Here is a 24,209-nt window from a genome sequence, read left to right as displayed (position 1 = left end):
TTGCATCCACACCGGTGGTCTCGCTGTTCCTTGGGGAAGGGTCTCCTCAGCGGGAAGACACTCTCTGAGGGTCTTTCAGTGGTGCGTTGGCCGGGAAATTGGAGACCCCTGCCCAGGGACCACCGACCCACTATTGGGAGGTAAGCTGGCCAGCGTTTGTCTTAATGTTGTCTGTGTGTCTGCGCTGCGAATTCTGAATTTGTAGCATTCAGCTGAGTGCATTTGTATCTGGTGAGCCCGGAAGGAGCTGATGAGCTCGCACTTCCCCCTCGCAGCCCTGGAAGACGTTCCAAGGGTGTCTGGAGCCCGATTTTTCGGTGCTCATCTGTCTGAAACAACGTCCAGAGTCGGACTATTCGGGGCCCCACCCGTGTCCGAGGGGTACGTTGTCCTGGTTGAAGACGAGGGATCCGGACCCTCGACCAAGTCTCCGTCTGAGTTTTTGTTTTCGGTTTTACGCCGGAGCCGCGCTGCGAAGCTATTTGTAATTGTTTTGTCTGTGTTGTTTTTTGTTTATTGTCAATAACTGCAATTTATGAGATAATGGGTCAATCTGTTACAACTCCCCTAAGCCTCACCTTGCAGCATTGGCGGGACGTACAGAACACCGCGGCCAATCAATCGGTGGAGGTCCATAAGAAAAAATGGGTCATTTTTTGTTCGTCTGAATGGCCAACCTTCAATATAGGGTGGCCCCGGGACGGAACTTTTGATCTTTCTATTATTTCACAGGTCAAGAGAAAGGTGATGGACCCAGGCCCTCACGGGCATCCTGACCAAGGGGCTTACATCGTTACCTGGGAGGCCCTAGCATACAACCCCCCGCCATGGATTAAGCCTTTTGTCACCCCAAAGGCTCCCCCTCCTTTGACTCCATCAGCCCCGGCTCTCCCGACCCCCCTTCTCCCAACCCCAGCCTGATCCTCCCTATACCCAGCTCTCACCAAGCCTTCCACCAAGTCTCCGCAGGAAAAGGACTCAAAGAAGCAGAAGCCCAAAGTCCTCCCGCCAGGAGAGGATCTTTTGATGGACCTCCTCACCGAGGACCCTCCGCCATACCAGGATGCGGGACCCCCCCCTGAGGCTGCTGAAGCAGCCCTGGAGGCCCCTGCTCCAGAGGAACCAGCCCCATCACCCATGGCCGGGCGCCTCCGGGGTCGCCGGGAGCCCCCGCCCAACTCCACCTCACATGCTTTGCCCCTGCGAACTGGACCGGGCGGTCAGCAGCAATACTGGCCATTTTCAGCCTCCGATCTATATAACTGGAAGCATAACAATCCTCCCTTTTCTAAGGATCCCTCTATGCTAACCTCTTTGATTGAATCCATCCTAGTCACTCATCAACCCACCTGGGACGACTGTCAGCAGCTGCTGCAAGCGCTGCTGACCTATGAAGAAAAGCAGAGGGTGTTCTTGGAGGCTCGGAAAAATGTGCCGGGTGAAAACGGTCGCCCTACGCAGTTACCCAACGAGATTGAGGCTGCGTTCCCCTTGGAACGACCCAACTGGGACTTCCACACCCCTGAAGGTAGGATCCACCTATGTCTCTACCACCAGTTGCTCATAGCGGGTCTCCATGGGGCTGCCAGATGCCCCACCAATCTGGCACAGGTGAAACAGGTAATACAGGGACCAGAAGAGACTCCCTCAGCTTTCCTAGAGCGTCTTAAGGAAGCCTACTGCATATATACTCCTTATGACCCCGAGGATCCAGGATGTAACCTGGCCATGTCCTTCATCTGGCAGTCAGCACCAGATATTAGAAAGAAACTTGAAAGGTTAGATAATCTCAAGGAGCAGACAATTCAGGACTTGCTTAAGGAAGCAGAACGGATTTTCAATAAGAGGGAGACTCAGGAAGAGAGGGACGAGAGACTCAAGAAGGAAACAGAGGAGAGGGATGAAAGGCTTAGAAAGGAGGCAGAAGAAAGGGATAACAAGAGGGAACAAAAAAGAAATCAGGAATTCAGTCGGTTGCTGGCCACCGTAGTGTCAGGACAGAGACAGGACAGACAGGAGAGAGACGAAAGAAAGGGACCCCGGGTCGATAGAGATCAGTGTGCTTACTGCAAGGAAAGAGGACACTGGGCGAGAGAATGTCCCAAGAAGCCTCGCAAACCTAGGGGCCCCAAGCCACAGGTCTCGCTCCTTTCCCTAGATGACGAGTAGGGAAGTCAGGGCCAGGAGCCACCCCCCTGAGCCCCGGGTAACACTCAATGTTGGGGGGCAACCAGTCACCTTCCTAGTCGATACGGGAGCCCAGCATTCAGTCCTCACCCAGTCTGCAGGACCACTCAGTGAGCGAACTGCCTGGATACAAGGTGCCACGGGTGGGAAGCAATATCATTGGACCACCGAACGCAAGGTGCAGCTGGCGACTGGTAAAGTAACCCACTCCTTCCTGCACGTTCCAGACTGCCCATATCCATTGTTGGGGTGAGATTTACTCACCAAATTAAAGGCCCAAATTCATTTTGAAGGGAAGAAAATTCATGTGGCAGGGCCAAACGGGGGCCCCCTACAGGTATTAACCTTACAATTGGAAGAAGAATATCGACTGTATGAACATGACCATGAGACTCAGGGGCCCACAGACTTGGACACTTGGCTTGCGGAGTACCCCTTGGCATGGGCAGAGACAGGAGGTATGGGGCTCGCTTTACAGCAGCCCCCCTTGGTCATAGATCTAAAGGCCACAGCGACCCCAGTTTCAATTAAACAATACCCCATGTCAAATGAAGCCTACCAAGGGATAAAGCCCCATATAAAGAGATTGTTAGACCAAGGTGTTTTAATCCCCTGCCGGTCTCCTTGGAATACCCCCCTTCTCCCGGTGAAGAAACCTGGAACCGGGGAATATAGGCCAGTACAAGACCTCAGGGAAGTCAATAAAAGGGTTGAGGACATACATCCAGCAGTCCCCAATCCATATAATTTACTGAGCACTGTGTCACCGTCTCATACTTGGTATACAGTGCTAGATTTGAAGGACGCCTTCTTCTGTCTCAGGTTGCACTCCAAGAGTCAACCTCTTTTTGCCTTTGAATGGAAGGACCCTGAACTGGGGATTTCAGGCCAATTAACTTGGACCAGACTCCCACAGGGCTTCAAGAACAGTCCCACCCTCTTTGATGAGGCCTTGCACCGAGACCTCGCGGACTTCAGAGTTCAGCATCTGTCACTAATCTTGCTCCAATACGTGGATGACCTCCTACTGGCAGCCCCCACCGAACATGACTGCCGACAAGGTACGGGGGCCCTGTTACAGACTCTGGGGTGGCTGGGCTATCGAGCATCTGCAAAAAAGGCCCAACTATGCCAGACTGAGGTGACTTATTGGGATATATATTAAAAGGGGGGCAGCGCTGGCTCACCGAGGCGTGGAAAAAGACTGTGGCCAATATACCCCCACCCCGAAGCCATCGTCAGTTGCAGGAATTCCTGGGGACAGCTGGGTTTTTCCGCTTATGGATACCAGGATTCGCAGAGATGGCAGCCCCCCTATACCCCCTCACCAAACAGGGGGTCCCCTTCACATGGACAGATGAACATCAACAGGCTTTTGAAAATATTAAGAGGGCCCTCCTATCCTCCCTGGCTCTAAGCCTGACTGACATCACAAAGCCTTTCGAACTGTTCATTGATGAAAAACAAGGATATGCCAAAGGGGTCCTGACACAGAGACTGGGGCCATGGAAACGCCCGGTAGCCTACCTGTCTAAGAAGTTAGACCCAGTGGCCACCGGCTGGCCCCCTTGCTTGAGGATGGTGGCAGCTATAGCCGTTCTCATAAAGGACGCTGGCAAGCTGACTTTGGGACAGCCTCTGACTATTCTAGCGCCCCATGCTGTTGAGGCATTAATCAGACAGCCCCCGGACAGATGGCTCTCTAATGTCCGCATGACGCATTATCAATCCTTGCTGTTGGACGCGGACCGAGTCCAATTTGGGCCGGTGGTTGCCATCAATCCGGCCACCCTGCTACCCCTGCCGGAGGAGCCCGATCAGCACGACTGCCAACAGATCTTAGCGGAAATGCATGGAACTCGGAGAGACTTGACTGATCAGCCCCTTCCAGATGCAGACCACACCTGGTACACTGATGGAAGTAGTTACCTGCTGAACGGTGAGCGCAAAGCGGGAGCTGCGGTTACCTCAGAAACTCAGGTAATCTGGGCAAGTGCATTGCCGGGTGGCACCTCGGCCCAACGGGCTGAGCTTATTGCCCTGACACAGGCTCTCAAGCTGGCAAAAGATAAAAAGCTTAATGTCTATACCGACAGCCGGTATGCTTTTGCCACAGCCCATATCCATGGGGAAATTTACTGTAGGAGAGGGCTGCTGACTTCAGAAGGCAAAGACATTAAGAACAAACCTGAAATCCTAGAGCTACTAAAAGCTCTGTTCCTGCCCCTAAAACTGAGCATCATCCATTGCCCGGGGCATCAAAAAGGGAATAGCCCACAGGCACGGGGCAACCGACTGGCTGATATGACAGCATGCGAGGTGGCCTTGGGGGAAAATATGCCATGTCAGGCGCTTCCCCTCACCACTGGGAAACAACTCCCCAAAGGACGCCCATACAGTGAAGAGGACATTGACCTCCTTAAGAAAATGGGGGCTACATACCGGGCCGACCAGGGAGATTGGACATATCAAGGCAAGCCTGTCCTGCCTATGAAACAGACTTATGAGCTGATTAACTACCTGCATAAGCTGACCCATCTTAGCCCCAAAAAGATGAAAACTCTCCTGGACCGGGAAGAGGGCATCCACTATCTGTTGGGAAGAGATGTCATTTTACAGACTGTGGCTGAACAATGTAAGGCCTGCGCCCAGGTGAATGCAGGGAGGACGAAAATAGGACCAGGGGTCCGGGTAAGAGGGTACCGACCTGGCACCCACTGGGAAATTGACTTTACTGAGGTGAAACCTGGACTATATGGATATACATATCTGTTGGTGTTCATAGACACCTTTTCGGGTTGAGTTGAGGCTTTCCCCACCAAACATGAAACAGCTAAGGTAGTGACTAAGAAACTCTTGGAAGAGATCTTCCCTAGATATGGGATGCCCCAGGTATCGGGCACTGACAACGGGCCGGCCTTCGTCTCTCAGGTAAGTCAGTTGGTGGCCAGGTTATTGGGGATTGATTGGAAATTACATTGTGCTTACCGACCCCAAAGCTCAGGACAGGTAGAACGTATGAACAGAACCATTAAGGAGACTTTATCTAAATTAACGCTTGCAACTGGCTCCAGAGACTGGGTGCTCCTACTTCCCCTAGCCCTATATCGGGCCCGGAACACCCCAGGCCCCCATGGACTCACACCCTTTGAGATCATGTACGGAGCCCCACCTCCTTTCATAAACTTCTTTGACTCGAATATTTCTGATTATGCTAATAGCCCCTCTCTGGAAGCTCACTTACAGGCACTCCAGCTGGTCCAGAGAGAAGTCTGGAAGCCCCTGGCCGCAGCCTATCGAGAACAACTGAACAAACCCGTGGTCCCCCACCCCTTCCAAGTCGGAGACTTCGTTTGGGTCCGCAGGCATCAGACTAAGAACTTGGAAACTTGGTGGAAGGGGCCTTACACTGTTCTGCTGACCACCCCGACATCGATCAAGGTGGACGGAATCGCCTCCTGGGTCCACGCTTCCCACGTCAAGACAGCACACCCGACTGAAAGGGAGCAGTCATGGAGAGTCCAACGTACTCAAAACCCACTAAAGATGAGACTTATTCGGGGAGGGCCCCTGGTGCCGCCGGAAGGCTCCTAACCCTACTTCTTCTCCCAGGAGTCCTGGGGACCAGACAAAATGGTCACAGCCCCCATATTACAGGGATCAACATATGGACCCTTAAGCTTACAGGGACAGAAGTAATCCTCAATCAGTCCAGACAGGAAGGGCCCCCAAATATAGGATGCCCAGCAGAAATGAGGGCAGACCTCCGAAAGATTCTAGGAGCTTTCGGAAAAGACAAAAAGGATGCCATGTATCGTGACTGGTATGTTTGTCCCGAGAGGCCGGCCTTTAGAAAATGTTCCAAGGCCACTCCTTCCGCATACTATTGTGACTCCTGGGGATGTGAAACATCCTCCTTTGGTAGGCTCGGGGGGTCCCGGGGGATCTCTAGAGGGAAGGACCCCCTCACAGTGGCTTATTGGGATAAGGCAAGAATAGGCCCTTACATTAAACTGACATTCTCAGACTGTGCTGGTAAGCCAGCCCTAGTTGGAAAATGGGGCCTACGTATGTTTAACCCAGTTGGATATGACTGGGGAACTCTTCTTACACTCTCCTACCAGTTTCTCCCCAAACAGTCACCCCCATCTATCGGACCAAACGCAGTCCTGCCAGACCAGAAACCCCCTTCTCCACCAGTACTTGCCATACCCCCAACAGTGCCTCCCAATAGTAGCTTTGGCTCCTCCGACTTTGCCAACGGTACCATGTCTCCTCGTCCAACTGGAACAGGAGACAGGCTGCTAAACCTAATACAGGGAGACTATTTGACTCTTAACTCCTCAGACCCAAATAAGACTAGAGAATGCTGGCTTTGCCTGGTCTCTAGCCCTCCCTATTACGAGGAACAGCCATGGTTGGCAACTATACAAACCTCACTGCCGCCCCCAACCACTGCTCCTACTCAAAACATAAACTGACCCTGTCGGAGGTATCGGGCCAAGGAAGGTGCATTGGAAAAGTCCCCTCAACTCATGCCATGCTCTGTAACCACACAGATGAAGTTTTCCCTGGCTCCTATTATCTGGTCCCTCCTTATGGAACATATTGGGCCTGTAGCACAGGGTTAACACCCTGTGTGTCTGCCTCGGTCCTAAACAGCAGCTTTGACTACTGTGTGTTAATCGAGCTTTGGCCCAGGATTACATACCATGGGCCTGAATATATATACAGTCATTTTGAGGGACTGGCCAGACCCAGGCTAGAACCAATCTCATTGACATTGGCTCTGCTCATAGGGGGAATGACCATAGGGGGTATAGCTGCAGGAGTTGGCACTGGGACTGCGGCACTAATAGAGACTTCCCAATTTAGAGAGCTCCAACTAGCTATGCATACTGACCTCCAAGCACTGGAGGAATCCATCAGTGCCTTAGAGAAATCACTCACCTCTCTATCAGAAGTAGAGCTCCAAAATAGGAGGGGGCTAGACATCCTGTTTTTACAGGAGGGGGGGTTATGTGCTGCATTAAAGGAGGAATGTTGCTTTTATGCTGATCACACGGGACTTGTCAGAGATAACATGGCCAAACTTAGGGAAAGGCTCAGGCAAAGGCAGAAATTATTTGAGTCTGATCAGGGCTGGTTTGAGGGATGGTTCAACAAGTCCCCTTGGTTTGCTACCTTGATTTCCTCCCTCATGGGGCCCCTAATAATCATCCTTCTCATTTTACTCTTTGGCCCTTGCATTCTTAACCGGCTGATACAATTTATGAAGGACTGACTATCGGTCATTCAGGCATTCGTACTAACCCAGCAGTATCAGCGATATCATAAGATGGGACAGTTTGAACAGGAGGAAGCCATCTGAAGTCGAATGGAAGATTCCATTCGATTCTCCTTAAGAAAATGGGGGAATGAAAGACCCTCACCCCGGGTTCATCACCCAAACTGCTAGCATTTGTAACGCCACTTGCAAGGCCAGTACCTCATAGTAGCAGAGGGGCTGAAAAAGGTCAATTCCAAAGCAGGCAAGCCCGCCAAAACAGGATATCTGTGGTCGAACATCTGGTCCCAGGAGGAACAGAAAGCACCCCGCGTCCCTAGGCTGTGCCAACTCAGCGACTTATCTGATTTCCATGAAATGGGGAACTTGTCCTCAGCTCAAACTCAGCCTAAGCCTTGCCACATTTGAATGACCCAATCAGAACCCCGTAACCAGGCATCTCGCTTCTGTAGCCGCGCTTTTTGCTCCCCAACCCTATAAAAACCCCCTGCCCCAACCATGTGGCGCGCAAGTCTTCCGAGAGACTTTGTCGCCCCGGGTACCCGTGTATCTGAATAAACCTCTTGCTGATTGCATCCACACCGGTGGTCTCGCTGTTCCTTGGGGAAGGGTCTCCTCAGCGGGAAGACACTCTCTGAGGGTCTTTCAAAAGAAACCAGAGAAACATCACACTTCTCAATAGCCACAAATAATATAAATTATCTCTGAGTAACTCTAATCAAACAAGTGGAAGACTTGTATGATAAGAACTTTAAATCTCTGAAGAAAGAAACTGAAGAAGACACCAGAAAGCAGAAAGATCTCCCATGGTCTTGGGTAGAAGGACTGACTTAGTAAAAACGGCAATCTTACCTAAAGGAATCTACAGATTCAGTGCAATGCTCATCAAAATTCCAGTAAAATTCTTCAAAGACATCGAAAGAACAGTACTCACCTTCATATAGAAAAGCCAAAAACCCAGGAGATCCAGAACAATCCTGTACAATAAAAGAACTTATGGAGGCAACATAATCCCTGACTTAAAACTCTACTAAAGAGCTACAGTACTAAAAACAGCCTAGTATTCCTATAAAAACAGACAGAAGGACCAATGGAACTGAATCGAAGACCCAGATATTAATCCATACACCTTCGAAAACCTGATTTTTGACAAAGAAGCAAAAAATATCAAATGGGCAAAAAGCATATTTAACAAATGGTGCTGGCATAACTGGATACCAACATGTAGTAGAATGAAAATAGACCCATATCTATCACCATGCACAAAACTCAAGTCCAAATGGATCAAAGGCCTCAACATAAAGCCAGCCACACTGAAGCTCATAGAAGAGAAAGTGGGAAGTACATTTGAACACATTGGCACAGGAGACCACCTCCTAAATGTAACCCCAGTAGCACAGACACTTAGAGAGACAATTAATAAATGGGACCTCCTGAAACTGAAAAGCTTCTGTAAAGCCTGGAGAATGGGAAAAGATCTTCACTAACTCCACATCAGACAGTGGTCTGATCTCCAAAATATACAAAGAACAAAAGAAATTGGTCATCAAAAGAACAAATAATCCAATAAAAAAAAATGGAGTACAGACCTGAACAGAGAACTCTCTAAAGGAATCTAAAATGGCTGAAAGACACTTAAGGAAATGTTCAACATCCTTAGTCATCAGAGAAATGCAAATCGAAACAACTCTGAGATTCCATCTTATACCTGTAAGAATGACGAAGATCGAAAACACTGATGACAGCTTATGCTGGAGAGGTTGTTGGATAAAGGGAACACTCCTGCATTACTGGTAGGAATGCGAGCTGGTATAGCCCCTTTGGATGTTAGTGTGGTGATTTATCAGAAAATTAGGAAAACCTTCCTCAAGAACCAGCAATACCACTTTTGGGTATATGTTCAAATGATGCTCAATTGTGCCACAAGGACATGTGCTCAACTATGTTCATAACAGCATTGTGTGTCATAGCCAGAACCTGGAAACAACCTAAATGCCCCTAGATTGAAGAATGGATAAGGAAATTATGGTACATTTACACAATGGAGTACTACACAGGAGAAAAAAAAATGACATCTTGAATTTTGCAGGCAAATGAATAGATCTAGAAAGCATCATATTGAATGAGGTAAGAAGACCCAGAAACACAATTATCACATGAACTCACTCAAAAGTGGTTTTTAAACATAAAGCAAAGAAAACCAGTCCACAAGTCATAATCGCAGAGAACCTAGACAGCAATGAGGACTCTAAGAGAGACATACATAGATCTATCCTACATGGGTAGTAGAAAAAGACAAGATCTCCTCAGTAAATTGGGAGCATGAGGACCCTGGCCGAGGGTTGAAGGGGAGGGAAGGGTAAGAGAGGGGAACAGAGAAAAATGTAGAGCTCAATAATAAATAAATAAATAAGTAAGTAAGTAAGTAAAAAATATTTTAAAGAAAATTATTCCTAAGCCACAAATATAAAAATATTATTTGTTATGATCTGAGCATTTGTATGTTTGGATACTTGTTTCCCAACATTGTCGTCTGGTTTAGCGCATTGTGGAGCTCTCAGTCAATGGGGTCTGGCTAGTGATACATCGTTATATCCACTTCTGGATTAAGCCAGAATTCTTTACTTCCTGGCCCATGTCATATGAAGACACTTAAATAGTAGATCCCTAGCCCCACAAGTGCACTCTTAACACCGTGTCTTCTTTGTCCTCACAACTGAGGTAGCTCCGACACTCTGAGCCAAACTGCAGCCTTTCTCCTTTAAATTGCTTCTATGAGATGTTTGTCCTATAAGTTACATGACAAGGAACTATTTAGAGGTACACTGTGCTGTAACCTTTAGAGTAGTGTGGGAATTTGTGTACCACAACAGCATGAATGAAGAATATTGTTTGAAATGCTAAACATCTTGAAAAAGAAGGCTTGGTCCTAGAAGAAAGGCCATCAATTGCAGGCTCGTTAAATAAACTGTCACCAAAGAGTGATACATGAGGAATCTTAATGTAATTCCATCTGGGTGCTCATTCATTCAGTAAATATTTATGGAGTTTCCTATCATATACCAGGCATTCTTTGACACCCAAGAAATATGACGTTAAAAGATTAAAAACACATACCTGTTTTCAGAGTTGACATTCTAGGGTGGAAGAGAGACTTTGTTAAACAACAAAGTAAACAAATGTGTCACACATTGAAGTATTTGACAAAAAAATAAAAGTGAAATAAACAAAGATGTTATTTAAGATGAATGATCACATTTAAATTCATTCTATTTGAAAAAGTGGTAGTTTGATTTGAGACCAGTAGGATGAGAGAGAGCAACCCAGACTAACATAAGAAAAGCAAACCTGGAACCCAAGGCAAGGCCTGGCTCAGAAGCCTGAGGATGACAAGAAGGGAGAGATAGTGTACTGGGAAAAGTGTAGAGGCTGTGGCCACAAAGAGTCTCCAGGTGAACTCCGAAGGAAATGCAGGCCATGTTCGTGGTTTTGAATTTTATTTAAATGAAAGCCTCAGGGAAGTACCTACTTTAAGGAAGGCCATGACAAGACATTTGATTAGAAAGGACCACTTGGGTTGGCATTTGGGGATTTAGTTTGGAGGGAAGGAAAAATTGAAGCAAGTAACACATTAAATAGTGGATTTATTCAGTAGCCATGACATAGACCCAGGGGGGCACAATGGCCAGTGGATCTGTTCAGTAGCCATGACATAGACCCAGGGGGCACAATGGCCAGTGGATTTGTTCAGCAGCCGTGACATAGACCCGGGGGGGGGGGGAAGGGGGCAGACAATGGCCAGTGGATTTGTTCAGTAGTCACGACACAGACCCAGATGGGGGGACAATGGCCAGGGGATTTGTTCAGTAGCCATGAACCTGATGTGGTGCTAAGGAGGCAGATGCTGGAGCTGCTATCACATTTGAAGCTTCTTGGCTTGCTGACAAATCAGCGTATGATGAAAGGGGACACCAAGAAGGGCTCTGAGGTGTTTGGCTAGAGTATTGGTTCCAAAAGTGGCTTTTCCAACCAGTGATAGAGGGAGTGACATGGTGTGTGCAATGGAAGACCTGAGAGTAAAGCTCAGACTTAGACGCTTAGTAAACACCAGGGCAGCGAATAGGTGATGAGAAACGCACTTTTACAACTTGAGCTAGTTATAGCGGTTTGGGACCTTTTACTTAAAGACAAATATTAAGCTATTAGATTTTTATGAGATTACCTAGGTTAAAGTTACAGAAAAGAAACAGAATTACGACATGTCTTAGGCCACTCCAGTATTCATAGGTCAAGACATTAACAAAATTAAAGAAAAGAGCAGTTTGTGGTGGCTTGTCGGTGATCTAGAATCTGAGAATCTGAGCAAAAGAACTGTCATGAGTTCAAGATCAGCCTAGGCTACATAATAAAAAACAGTGAAAAAGCAAAGAAACAAAAAGGATTCAAAAATGTATTAAATAAACTCATAGCATGAACCCAGTGAAAAAATATGAATTCAGGGGCTAGGGAATGGTCAGTTGTGAAGAACATATAAAGTTCTACCCTAGAACCCAGCTTTGACTCTCAGCACCCTCATCAGGTGACTGACAGCTGCCTATTAGTCCAGCTCCAGGGAACCCTGTACCTCTGGCTTCTGTGGGTCCTTAGACTTACCTACACATACCCACACAGACACATACAGACATGCTCATAATTAAAAATAATAAAAATAAATTTAAAAAGGAATTCATGGCTTTATATAAAAATAAAAAAATGCTACCTAGTAGACTTAATTGAAGATGGAAGTTCATCATTTTATAGTTATAAGAGCAATCAATAAATGATCAAGGCAAAAACCGTCAGTGATATTGGTATTTTAGTTTTATTGCTGGTATTATTAATTGTAAATGAGCCAACTGGGATTCAATGTCAGACATGCATGCATCTAAATATACAAAAAAATTATATATAAATATATAAAATATGTGTATATTATGTCCACAGTTTTGCTGTTCATGTTATATTTGTGGTACAAACAGAGGCATATGTCTAATTTTGCAGAATTCTTTCAGCAGTATTTCAAAACTCTCTTAGGTACAGAAACCAGTCACATAAATTATGTAAAGTCAGTTTCACTGATTCAGTAAGACCATAGAACAATCAATCAAAAAATAAAGCACCCCCCCCACACACACACACACACTGCCTGCCTTAAGTATACTTCGGGTAGCTGTGACTCAAATCTTACAGCTGGAGTACATGGAGCTAGGTGCCTTTAACTCATCCCGTGGGGAAGTGGCTGCTGAGTGCCTGCCTTTGCACACAGTCTCTCCTCAGACTGTCTGCCCTCCCTTAGGCAGTGTCAGTGCAATGTCAACTCGAGGAAAAGATTTCAGAATGATTTTCCTACCTGTGTTATATGGTGCTTGTAACTAACACCTTGTAAAATCTTACTTGATTATTTCAACAGAATCCTTAGTATTTTGTTTTGGTTCAGGCAGCCACTAGGAACTTTCACCAATATTATGATAAATTCAGCTTGTATAATATTAACATACTACTATAGCAGATCACTAATTTCAGAATGGTTTAATCATATCAAAGCAAAGTATATGTAAAATTAGCAGAATAATTTATGGAGAATTATGGGGTACAATGACTGTGCTAAAAGCTTCATGTATTTCACTGTTGCTTACAACATCCTGTGAGTTAGGTTACTGCTATCACATTAGAAGAGGTGAGGCAATTGTGCTTAATTTACAAGAAGCACAGTGGGATTAACCAATCCCACTCCCCTTCCCCCAAAGCCTCACCTTCCCTCTATGCCTGTTGCCTTCCTTAGTGCCACAACCTGCTCATCCATAGCTTCATGAGACTTGCAAACACCCAGTGTGACTCTTATATTCCAGGCGGGAGAAATCAAGATTCTGATATATTAAATCTTCAAATAGTATTTTAATTGACTCTGAAGAAATCTGAATCATTTAAAAGACCCATTGTGAGATATTATAAAGAAAGCGGGAAGGAGGAAGGAATGGCTCTGAGGAGCATGTCTTCCCATGACCACTTCCTTCCTCAGAATGGTGACTTAATGGCACCTTGCTAAGGTGGGACTGTGATGAGCATTTATGTGTGAATTGATCTGGTTCTCCAGAACCTGTACATAATTAAAAGATCCCAGCATTCTGTACAGCAGTCCAAACACATCCCATCCTAATGCACTGTCTCAGCAGGAAAGGGAATAGCTAGAAGGACGGTGGTTAAAACTAGAAGGGATATTTCTACCCTTGCTTAAAGTGCCTAGGCTCCAAATCACTTTGAATTCATTATGCTCTGTCAACTTCCTTACTGGAGACAACAAAAGCTTGAAATTCTCTGCTTCAATTCACACTTTTTTTATTTATAAAAGGGAAATTGTTAGGAAATTTTCATCTTACAGTTAACTATTCCTAGAGGAACACAAAGTCATTTCTAGATATCCATATGTCGTATTGTCATAAGTAATATTTTGTATTCAGCAATATTTTCTAATGTGCTGCTTTTTCTATGGGGAGCAAAAAATTGAATATCTAATGATAAAAAAGAAGAAAAATGTATTTTAATTGGAGTGAAGAAAACACAACAGAACTCAAATGATATTATTATAGCAATGTGTGTGTTTTTCTTTATATCTGGTTATCTCTCTCTCTACTTTAGCTCAGAAACAAAATGAATATTGGGAATGAGGGTTTTATATAAAAATGCAAAAATCTAATGATTGTTAAACAATGAAACATTTCCCAAATACATTGTGGTTCCTCGTAGTCGCGAGTGTGCATGTGTGTATGTATATGAGTGTTTGTGTGTGTGGTGGGGTGTTTGTGTGTGTATCTGAGAGACAGTGTGTGTTGGCGTGTGTGTGTGTGTGTGTGTAAGTGTGCGTGTGTTCCTGAGGAAGCAGTGTCCACACTTGGGTGTCATTCCTCAGGAATCATCCAGGTTTTGTTTCTTTGGTACAAAATCTCTTCCTAACATGAGATTTATCAATTAGACTTGGCCCAGAGCTCATGTGTTTTCGTCTCCTCAATGCTGGGATTAGAAACATGCTTGTAACATTCCAGGTGGGTTCACACTTTAGGACTAAACTGTTTCCTCAGCTCTCTCAAAGACTGGAAAACCAGAAGCATAGCCAATTAAGACTGTTTGTGTTGACTCAGTGTTGTATTTATTTATTTAATCATTTATTTATTTAGTTACTTATTTTGCATCCTGACTGTAGTTTTTCCTCCCTTTTTTCCTCCCATTTCCTCTCTCCACCCACCACACCCCACCAATCCTTTCCTTCTCTTTTTCTGTTCAGAAAGAGTCAGGCCTCCCAGGGGTACCAACAAAGCGTGACATAAAAAGTTAAGACTAAGCACTTCCTCTTGTATTAAGTCTGGGAAAGGAATAGGATTTCAAAGAGCCAGCCACAGCTTTAGGGGCAGCCCCTGTTCCCATTGTTAGGAGTCCCAAAAGTAGACCAAGCTACACAACTGTCACATATATGTAGAGCTTGGTACCATACAGGCTCCCTGATTGTTGGTTCAGACTCTGTGAGTTCCATGAGCCAGGTTAGTTGTCTCCATAATTCATTTATTTATTTATTTTATTTATTTATTTATTTATTTATTTTTTGTGATACCATTGGCCCCTCTAGCTCTGCAATTCTTCCTCCAGTTCTTTGGCTGGATTCCCCAAACTTGGCATAATATTTGACTATGGGTCTCTGCATCTTTTTCCATCAGTTACTGGATAAAGGCTTTCTAATGACCATTGGGACAGTCACCAGTCACATCATAGGAGATGGCGAGTTCATTCTATATATTCACTATTGCTAAGAGTCTTAGTTAGGGTTATCCTTATAGATTCGTGAGAATTCCCTTGCATCATGTTTCTACCTGACCCTGAAATAACCCCCTTTCCAGTCATCTCTTTCAGTATTCTTCCTTTTCATCTACTACCCAACCTGATCCCTGTAGTTCCCATCCCAACCCTCCTCCAGTCCACCCAGGAGATACCCAAAAGATGCTAGATCATACCACAAAGATGCTTGCTCAACAACGTTTATAGCACCATTGTTTGTAATAGCCAGAACCCGGAAACAACCTAGATGCCCCTCAGCTGAAAAATGGATAAAGAAAATATGGTAAATTTGCACAATCGACAATTACTCAGCTGTTAAAACCAATGACAACAGAAATTTAAAGGCAAGTGGATGTAACTAGAAAAAAATCATTCTGAATGAGGGAACTCAGTCAGTGTTTTAAACAGAACTATAGTTAGTCCTATAAAGCATTGTAATTTTCAAAGAAGACCGCCTCACATAGAAATACCAAAATTATAATTCCATAAACATAAAATCCATAAAAACATTTCTCATGTTTAAAGCTTCTTTGATCTGAAAACAAGATATTATCTTTATAATAATTAATATGGATGCAGTTATCTGAGAATTTTAAAATATGTTATCCTGTCTGCTAGTCAGGATACCACTCCGCCCAGAGCAAAAAGTAGGCTCCTTCTGCTCCTCCAGATCCAATCCCCAAATCTAATCCCCAACTCTGTAGTTGAAAAACTACTGTGATCTCCCTTTCCTCTCTGACCCCACCACCAATAGATCACAAAGATCTTCTCTAACCTTTCTTCCTACAATTCATCCCAATATCCCAGACTCCAACACCAGCTGAGCAGACTAGGGAAGCAGGTAAGACTACAAAAGACCCTTACCACTCCTTCCTCCCCTGAAAACCCAGTATCATCCCTAGCTCTGCACGAGAACTCCTGCTGCAGCCTTCTTTCTCCTCTACCCATGTCTTGTGTGGATCCCACAAGCCTTATCCTCCTACCCTCCTTCTCCCCAGTTCTTGATTCATCCCAGTCTCCAGCTTCCGCAGGCACTCCTGCTATCCTATCGATTACTCCTGCCAGGGAGCAAACAGACTATCTGTAGATCTTCCCTTTCCTGTTACTCTAGGCTTATACACAGGGCTGAAGCAAGCCATCTCAAGTGACCTCTCTTCACTGTCTCCCCCATTTAAAGGAGAGAAAATAAGCAGATCCAGGTTGAACAACCTAGTCTCCTTGCTTCTGTGAACCCCTTCAGACATCCTAGGCTATCCCCATTCCTGTGTGTCAGCTCCCAATACCCAGAAACACATTTTGTCTAGAACCCCCAGTGTCTACAACTACCAGGTCCAAAGAAAACATTTTACCAGGCAAACACATACCCACCACACTCTCTGAAAATCCAAAGAGGAAGTAGGTATATATATATATGACTATAGGTATATATATATATAGTCATCCCAAACCCAGAGGCCTAGACGCTAGAATAAAAACACAATTAGTAACAGCCAGGACAACATATCTCCCCTACAGCCCAGTTATCCTACCCCCCAGGCCCTGGATATTGCAACATAGCTGAAGCACAAGAAAAAGACCTTAAAACTGACTATATGAAAATAATAGAGGTCTGATGGGAGATGTCTCTCTACATGTTGTGAGTATGTCTTATTACTATTGGTTAATAAAGAAGCTGTTTTGGCCAATAGCCAGGCAGGAAATCCAAACAGAGATGCAGAGAGAAGAAGATTGGAGTGAGGGAGACGCCAGCAGCCACAGGGAAGCAAGAAGTGACATAACAGTCACATGTCTCATGGTAAAATATAGAATAATAGAAATGTGTTACGTTATAAAAGCTAGGTAATAATAATAAGCCTGAGCTAATAGGTCAAGAAGTTTATTGTAGTGATTTTTTTTTTGTATTTTAATAAATAAAACTTGCCTGAAAATCAGAGAGTAAAAGAGTCAGATTAGTCAGCTTTACAGACCAGGCAGAGATGACACACAACTTCAATCCCAGGAGCCACACTAGTTTGCCATAAGTCTTTTATCCCAGCACTAAAGAGGAATACTAGACAGGAGGAGACAGCTCTCAGTCTGATTCTGAGGATTTTTGGAGTCAGGATCGCCATTTCAGAATGAGGTAGAGGTAAGAGCCAGTGGCTGGATATTTTGCTTTTCTGACTTTCAGGTTGAGCCCCAATATTTTTCTCTGGATTTCTACTAATTGTGCTACAGTTTATAATTAATATTAAGCCTCGTAGTTGAAATTTTGGAACTAGTGGGTAGAGGAGAAACCTCCAGTTACAAAGGTCCCTAAAAAAGAAATGAATACATTCTTTCAAGAAATGCAGAAAAACACAAATAATTGGAGGAAATCAGTAAATTCCTTTAAGAAATCCAGGAAAACCCAAACAATGGAAGGAAATGAATAAAACTGTTGAACACCTAAAAAAGAATAAAAATAGAATCACAAAAATAAAGCCAAATGGAGGTATTCTTTAAATGAGAAATTTAGGAATTTGAATAAGAGCTACAGAAGCAAGCTTCAAAAACATAATACAAGACACAGATAAAAGAATCTCAGGTATTGAAGGTATGATCAAAGAAATGGATATACCAGTCAAAGATAATGTTAAATGTAAAAATCCTAACACAGAATATCTGGGAACTCTGGGACACTATGAAAAGACCAAATCTAAGAATAATAGGAATAGAGGAAGAAGAAGAATATCAGATCAAAGACACCAAAAATACTTTCAAGAAAATCGTAGTAGTGACGAGGTGTATAGGTGCTGAGGAGTTCCATCTGGACAGTTGATTGTGTACTATCCAGGGGCAGACTATCCCGGAAGAGAGCACAAACCCCCCTCCCCCAGCTCCTGCTGCAGGGCTTTCTTTCCTACACACGCCCCCCCCCCAAGCCTGCCTTGTCTGCAAGACCCTTTGCTGAGGAACAGCTTCCTGCTCCTACACTAAGGCTACCCACTCAGAGTGGTGAGTGCCTGCCTACCGGGCAGGCCTCAAGAACCCCCGAAAGGGAGCACAGGCACCTTCAGCTTGGGCTGCAGGGTCGCCTGTGTTCTACTCGACCCGCCCTACCCCCCACATTTGCCCTTTTGTCTGCAGGTCATGGGACTACCAGGCATCCATGTTTTGGTGTTGAGGAGTCCATCTGGAAGGGAACTGTTCCTGCTCCTACACTGAGGAGATACACTAAGGGAGTTAGTCTCAGCAAAGACTCAACCAAGACACCAGGCCTCTCCTAGCTCCATTTGAAGGAAGAGATGGGCAGGCGCCAATGCAAGAATTCCTACAACAACCTGGAAGGCAACGTGACATCACAGAATCCAGGAATCCCGAAATAAGAAGAATTGTACACCCTACTCCAGAAGAATTAGAAGAATTCGACTCAAAAGTGAATTATATGAAAATAATAGAGGACCTTAAACAGCAGGTGAAAAACTGCCATAATCAATTAGAGATTACAAACAAAAAGGTAGAGGAAATGAATAAATCTCTCAAAGGTACCCAAGAAAACCAAGAGAAACAAGAAAAAGCCATCAAACAGGTAAGGGAAATGGTTCAAGACTTGAAGAATGAAATGGAAGTAATGAAGAAAACACAAACCGAGGAAAGGATGGAGATGGAAAATTTGGACAAACGAAAAGGAACTACAGAGACAAGTACTACCAACAGATTACAAGAGATAGAAGAAAGAATCTCAGACACTGAAGATACCATAGAGAAAATAAACACACTGATCAAAGAAAACAGCAAAACCAACAAATTCTCATCACAAAACATTCAGGAAATCTGGGACACAATAAAAAGACCAAACCTAAGAATAATAGGGATAGAAGAAGGAGAAGAAGTACAGCTAAATGGTCCAGAAAATATATTTAATAAAATTATAGAAGAAAACTTTCCCAACCTTAAGAAAGATATTCCTTTGAAGGTCCAAGAAGCACACAGAACACCAAATAGACTGGAATAAAAAAATAAAAACATCTCCTCGCCATATAATAATCAAAACACAAAACATACAGAATAAAGAAAGAATATTAAGAGCTGCAAAGGAAAAAGGTCAAGTTATTTATAAAGGTAAATCTATCAGACTTACACCTGACTTCTCTATGGAAACGATGAAAGCCAGAAGGTCCTGGATAGATGTACTGCAGAAACTAAGAGACCATGGATGCAAGCCTAGACTACTATACCCAGCCACTTTCGTTCACTATAAATGGAGAAAACAAAATTTTCCAGGATAAAAACAAATTTAAACAATACGTAGCCATAAATCCAGCCTTAAAGAAAGTAATTGAACGAAAATCACAACCCAAGGAGTCCAACAATGCCCACAATAACTCAGACATCTAATGACCCTTCACCAGCACAACTTGAAGAAGGGAAACACACAAACTCTACTAAAAAAAAAAAAAAGAAAGAAAGAAAGAAAAAATGACCAGAGTTAACAACCACTGGTCATTAATATCATTTAATATCAATGGACTCAACTCACCTATAAAGAGAAACAGGCTAAGAGATTGGATATGAAAACAGGAGCCAACATTCTGCTGTTTACAAGAAACACACCTCAACCACAAAGACAGACATCTACTCAGAGTAAAGGGCTGGGAAAAGGTTTATCAAGCAAATGGAACTAAGAAACAATCAGGTGTGGTCATATAATTTCTAACAAAGTTGACGTCAAACTAAAATCAATCTGAAGAGATGGAGAAGGACATTTTTTACTCATAACAGGAACAATTCATCAGGACAAAGTCTCAATCCTGAATATCTATGCCCCTAATATAAAAGCACCCACTTGTGTAAAAGAAACATTACTAAAACTCAAGGCAGTCATCAAACCACAATCTAATAGTAGGAGATTTCAACACTCCTCTCTCACCAATGGACAGGTCAATCAGACAGAAACCTAACAGAGAAATAAGAGGATTAAGGGAGGTAATGAATCAAATGGACTTAACAGACATCTATAGAACATTCCACCCAAATAGGAAAGAATATACCTTCTTCTCTGCAGCTCATGGAACCTTCTCGAAAATTGACCACATACTCGGTAACAAAGCAAACATCCACAGTTACAAAAAAATATCTGTAACCACCTGTATCCTATCAGATCACCATGGATTAAAGCTAGAATTCAACAACAATGCTACCCCCAGAAAGCCTACAAACTCATGGAAACTGAACAGTCAACTACTGAACCATACCTGGATTAAGGAAGAAATAAAGAAAAAAATTAAAGTCTTCCTTGAATTCAATGAAAATAAAGAAACAACATACTCATACCTATGGGACACTATGAAAGCAGTCCTGAGAGGAAAGTTCATAGCACTAAGTGCCCACTTAAAGAAAACGGAGAGGCACACATTGGAGACTTAACAGCCCACCTGAAAGCTCTAGAAAAAAAAGAAGCAGACTCGCCTAGGAGGATTAGAAGACTGGAAATAATCAAACTGAGGGCTGAAATCAACAAAATAGAAACACAGAAAACAATGCAAAGAAGCAATGATACAAAAAGCTGGTTCTTGGAGAAAATTAACAAGATTGATAAACCTCTATCCAAACTAATCAAATGGCAGAGAGAGAATACGCAAATTAACAAGATCAGAAACGAAAAGGGAGACATAACCACAGACACAGAAGAAATTCAAAGAATCATTAGATCTTACTACAAAAGCCTGTATGTCACAAAATTGGAAAATGTAAAAGAAATGGACACTTTTTTAGATAAGTACCATATACCAAAGTTAAACCAGGACCAGGTGAACAATCTAAATAGACCTGTGAGTCACGAAGAATTAGAAGTTGTTATAAAAAACCTCCCTACCACAAAAAGCACACGTCCAGATGGCTTCAATGCAGAAGTCTACCATACCTTCCAAGAAGAACTAATACCTATACTCCTTAATGTATTTCACAATATAGAAACAGAGAAGTCATTGCCAAATTCCTTTTATGAAGCTGCAGTTACTCTGATACCAAAAACACACAAAGACCCAACCAAGAAAGAGAACTACAGGCCAATCTCACTCATGAACATCGAAGCAAAATTCATCAGTAAAATACTGGCAAACCGAATCCAAGAACACATTAGAAAAATTATCAATTATGATCAAGTAGGCTTCATCCCAGGGATTCAGGGCTGGTTCAACATACAAAAATCTATCAGTGTAATCCATCATATAAATAAACTGAAAGAAAAAACCCATATGATCATTTCATTAGATGCTGAAAAAGCATTTGACAAAATTCAACATCTCTTTATGATAAAGGTCTTAGAGAGATTAGGGATACAAGGGTCGTACCTAACTATAATGAAAGCTATTTATAGCAAGCCGACAGCTAACATCAAATTAAATGGAGAGAAACTCAAAGGTATTCCACTAAAAATCAGGAATACGACAAGGCTGTCCACTCTATACCTCTTCAATATAGTGCTTGAAATTCTAGCAATAGCAATAAGACAACATAAGGGGATCAAAGGGATTCAAATTGGAAAGGAAGAAGTTAAACTTTCATTATTTGCAGATGATATGATAGTGTACATAAGCAACCCCAAAAACTCCAGCAAAGAACTCCTACAGCTGATAAACACCTTTAGTAGCGTGGCAGGATACAAGATCAATTCCAAAAAATCAGTTGCCCTCCTATACACAAAGGATAAGGAAGCAGAGAGGGAAATCAGAGAAGCATCACCCTTCATGATAGCCACAAATAGCATAAAATATCTTGAGATAACTCTAACCAGGAAGTGAAGGATCTATTTGACAAGAACTTTAAGTCTTTGAAGAAAGAAATTGAGGAGGATACCAGAAAATGGAAGGATCTCCCTTGCTCTTGGATTGGGAAGATCAACATAGTAAAAATGGCAATTCTACCAAGGGCAATTTATAGATTCAATGCAATCCCCATCAAAATCCCATCAAAATTCTCCACAGATCTTGAGAGGACATTAATCAACTTTATGTGAAAAAACAAAAAACCCAGGATAGCCAATACAATAAAGGAGCTTCTGTAGGCTAATTGCCATCCCTGACTTCAAACTCTATTAAGGAGCTTCAGTACTGAAAACAGCTTGGTACTGGCATATAAACAGAGAAGTCGACCAATGGAACCGAGTAGAAGACCCTGCTTTTAACCCACAAACCTATGAACACCTGATTTTTGATAAAGGAGCTAAAAGCATACAATGGAAGAAAGAAAGCATCTTCAACAAATAGTGCTGGCAGAACTGGTTGTCAACCTGTAGAAGAATGAAAATAGATCCTTATCTATCGCCATGCACAAAACTCAAGTCCAAATGGATTAAAGAACTCAATATCAGTCTGAACACACTGAACCTGATAGAAGAAAAAGTGGGAAGTACTCTACAACATATGGGTACAGGAGATCACTTCCTATGTATATCCCCAGCAGCACAGACATTAAGAACAAAATTGAATAAATGGGACCTCCTGAAACTGAGAAGCTTCTGTAAAGCAAAGGACACTGTCACTAACACAAAAAGGCAACCCACTGACTGGGAGAAGATCTTCACCAACCCTGCAACAGACAAAGGTCTGATCTCCAAAATATATAAAGAACTCAAGAAACTAGACTTTTAAATGCTAATTAACCCAATTAAAAAATGGAGCATTGAACTGAACAGAGAACTTTCAACAGAAGAAAATCAAATGGCCAAAAGACACTTAAGGTCATGCTCAACCTCCTTAGCGAAAAGGGAAATGCAAATTAAAACAACTTTGAGATACCATCTTACACCTGTCAGAATGGCTAAAATCAAAAACATCAATGATATCCTTTGCTGGAGAGGTTGTGCAGTAAGGGGTACACTCATCCATTGCTGGTGGGAATGCAAACTTGTGCAACCACTTTGGAAAGCAGTGTGGCGATTTCTCAGGAAATTCGTGATCAACCTACCCCAAGATCCAGTAATACCACTCTTGGGAATATACCTAAGAGATGCCCTATCATATGACAAAAGTATCTGTTCAACTATGTTCATAGCAGCATTGTTTGTAATAGCCAGAACCTGGAAACAACCTAGATGCCCTTCAATGGAAAAATGGATGAAGAAAGTGTGGAATATATACATATTAGAGTACTACTCAGCGGTAAAAAACAATGACATTGTGAGTTTTGCATTCAAATGGATGGAAATAGAAAACACTATCCTGAGTAAGATATCCCAGACCCAAAAAGAGGAACATGGGATGTACTCACTCATAATTGGTTTCTATCCGTAAATAAAGTATATTGAGCATATAATTTGTGATCCTACAGAAGCTAAATGAGAAGGTGAACCCAAATTAAACGTATAGTCATCGGCCTGGATAGGGGAAGTAGACAAGATTGCCGGGCAAATACTGGGAACTTGTGGGTGAGGTGGCATGGGGCTAAGGGGAAATGGGGTGAAAAACGTGAGAAGGGGAGGATGGGGGGAGCTTGGGGGAATGGGATAGTTGGGATATAGGAAGGGTGGATACGGGAGCAGAGAAATATATATATCCTAATTAAGGGAGCCATCTTAGGGTTGGCAAGAGACTTGACTCTAGAGGGGCTCGCAGGTGTCCAGGGAGATGTCCCCAGCTGTTACCTTGGGCAGCTGAAGAGAGGGAACTTGAAATGACCCTATCCTATTCTGATGAATATCTTGCATATCACCTTAGAACCTTCATCTGGCGATAGATCGAGATAGAGACAGAGACCCAATTTGGAGCAACGAACTGAGCTCTTAAGGTCCAAATGAGGAGCAGAAGGAGGGAGAACATGAGCAAGGAAGTCAGGACCACGAGGCGTGCACCCACCCACTGTGACAGTGGAACTGATCTATTGGGAGCCCACCAAGGCCAGCTGGACTGGA

General features: G+C 43.5%; 1 protein-coding gene across 1 annotated transcript; it reads left to right on the top strand.

Moving 5' to 3' along the window:
• The first annotated feature begins 543 nt into the window (after positions 1 to 543).
• On the top strand, positions 544 to 5,781 carry LOC130863395 (uncharacterized). Its single transcript, XM_057753338.1, is given in 3 exon segments — positions 544 to 2,190; positions 2,192 to 3,335; positions 3,338 to 5,781. Coding segments are annotated over 3 exon segments (5,235 nt in total).
• Positions 5,782 to 24,209: the final 18,428 nt, after the last annotated feature.

This window comes from Chionomys nivalis, chromosome 21, assembly GCF_950005125.1.
Source record: "Chionomys nivalis chromosome 21, mChiNiv1.1, whole genome shotgun sequence".
Taxonomy (NCBI): domain Eukaryota; kingdom Metazoa; phylum Chordata; class Mammalia; order Rodentia; family Cricetidae; genus Chionomys; species Chionomys nivalis.
Note: the sequence above shows the minus strand (reverse complement) of the source record. Positions and strands in the feature narration are given on the sequence as shown.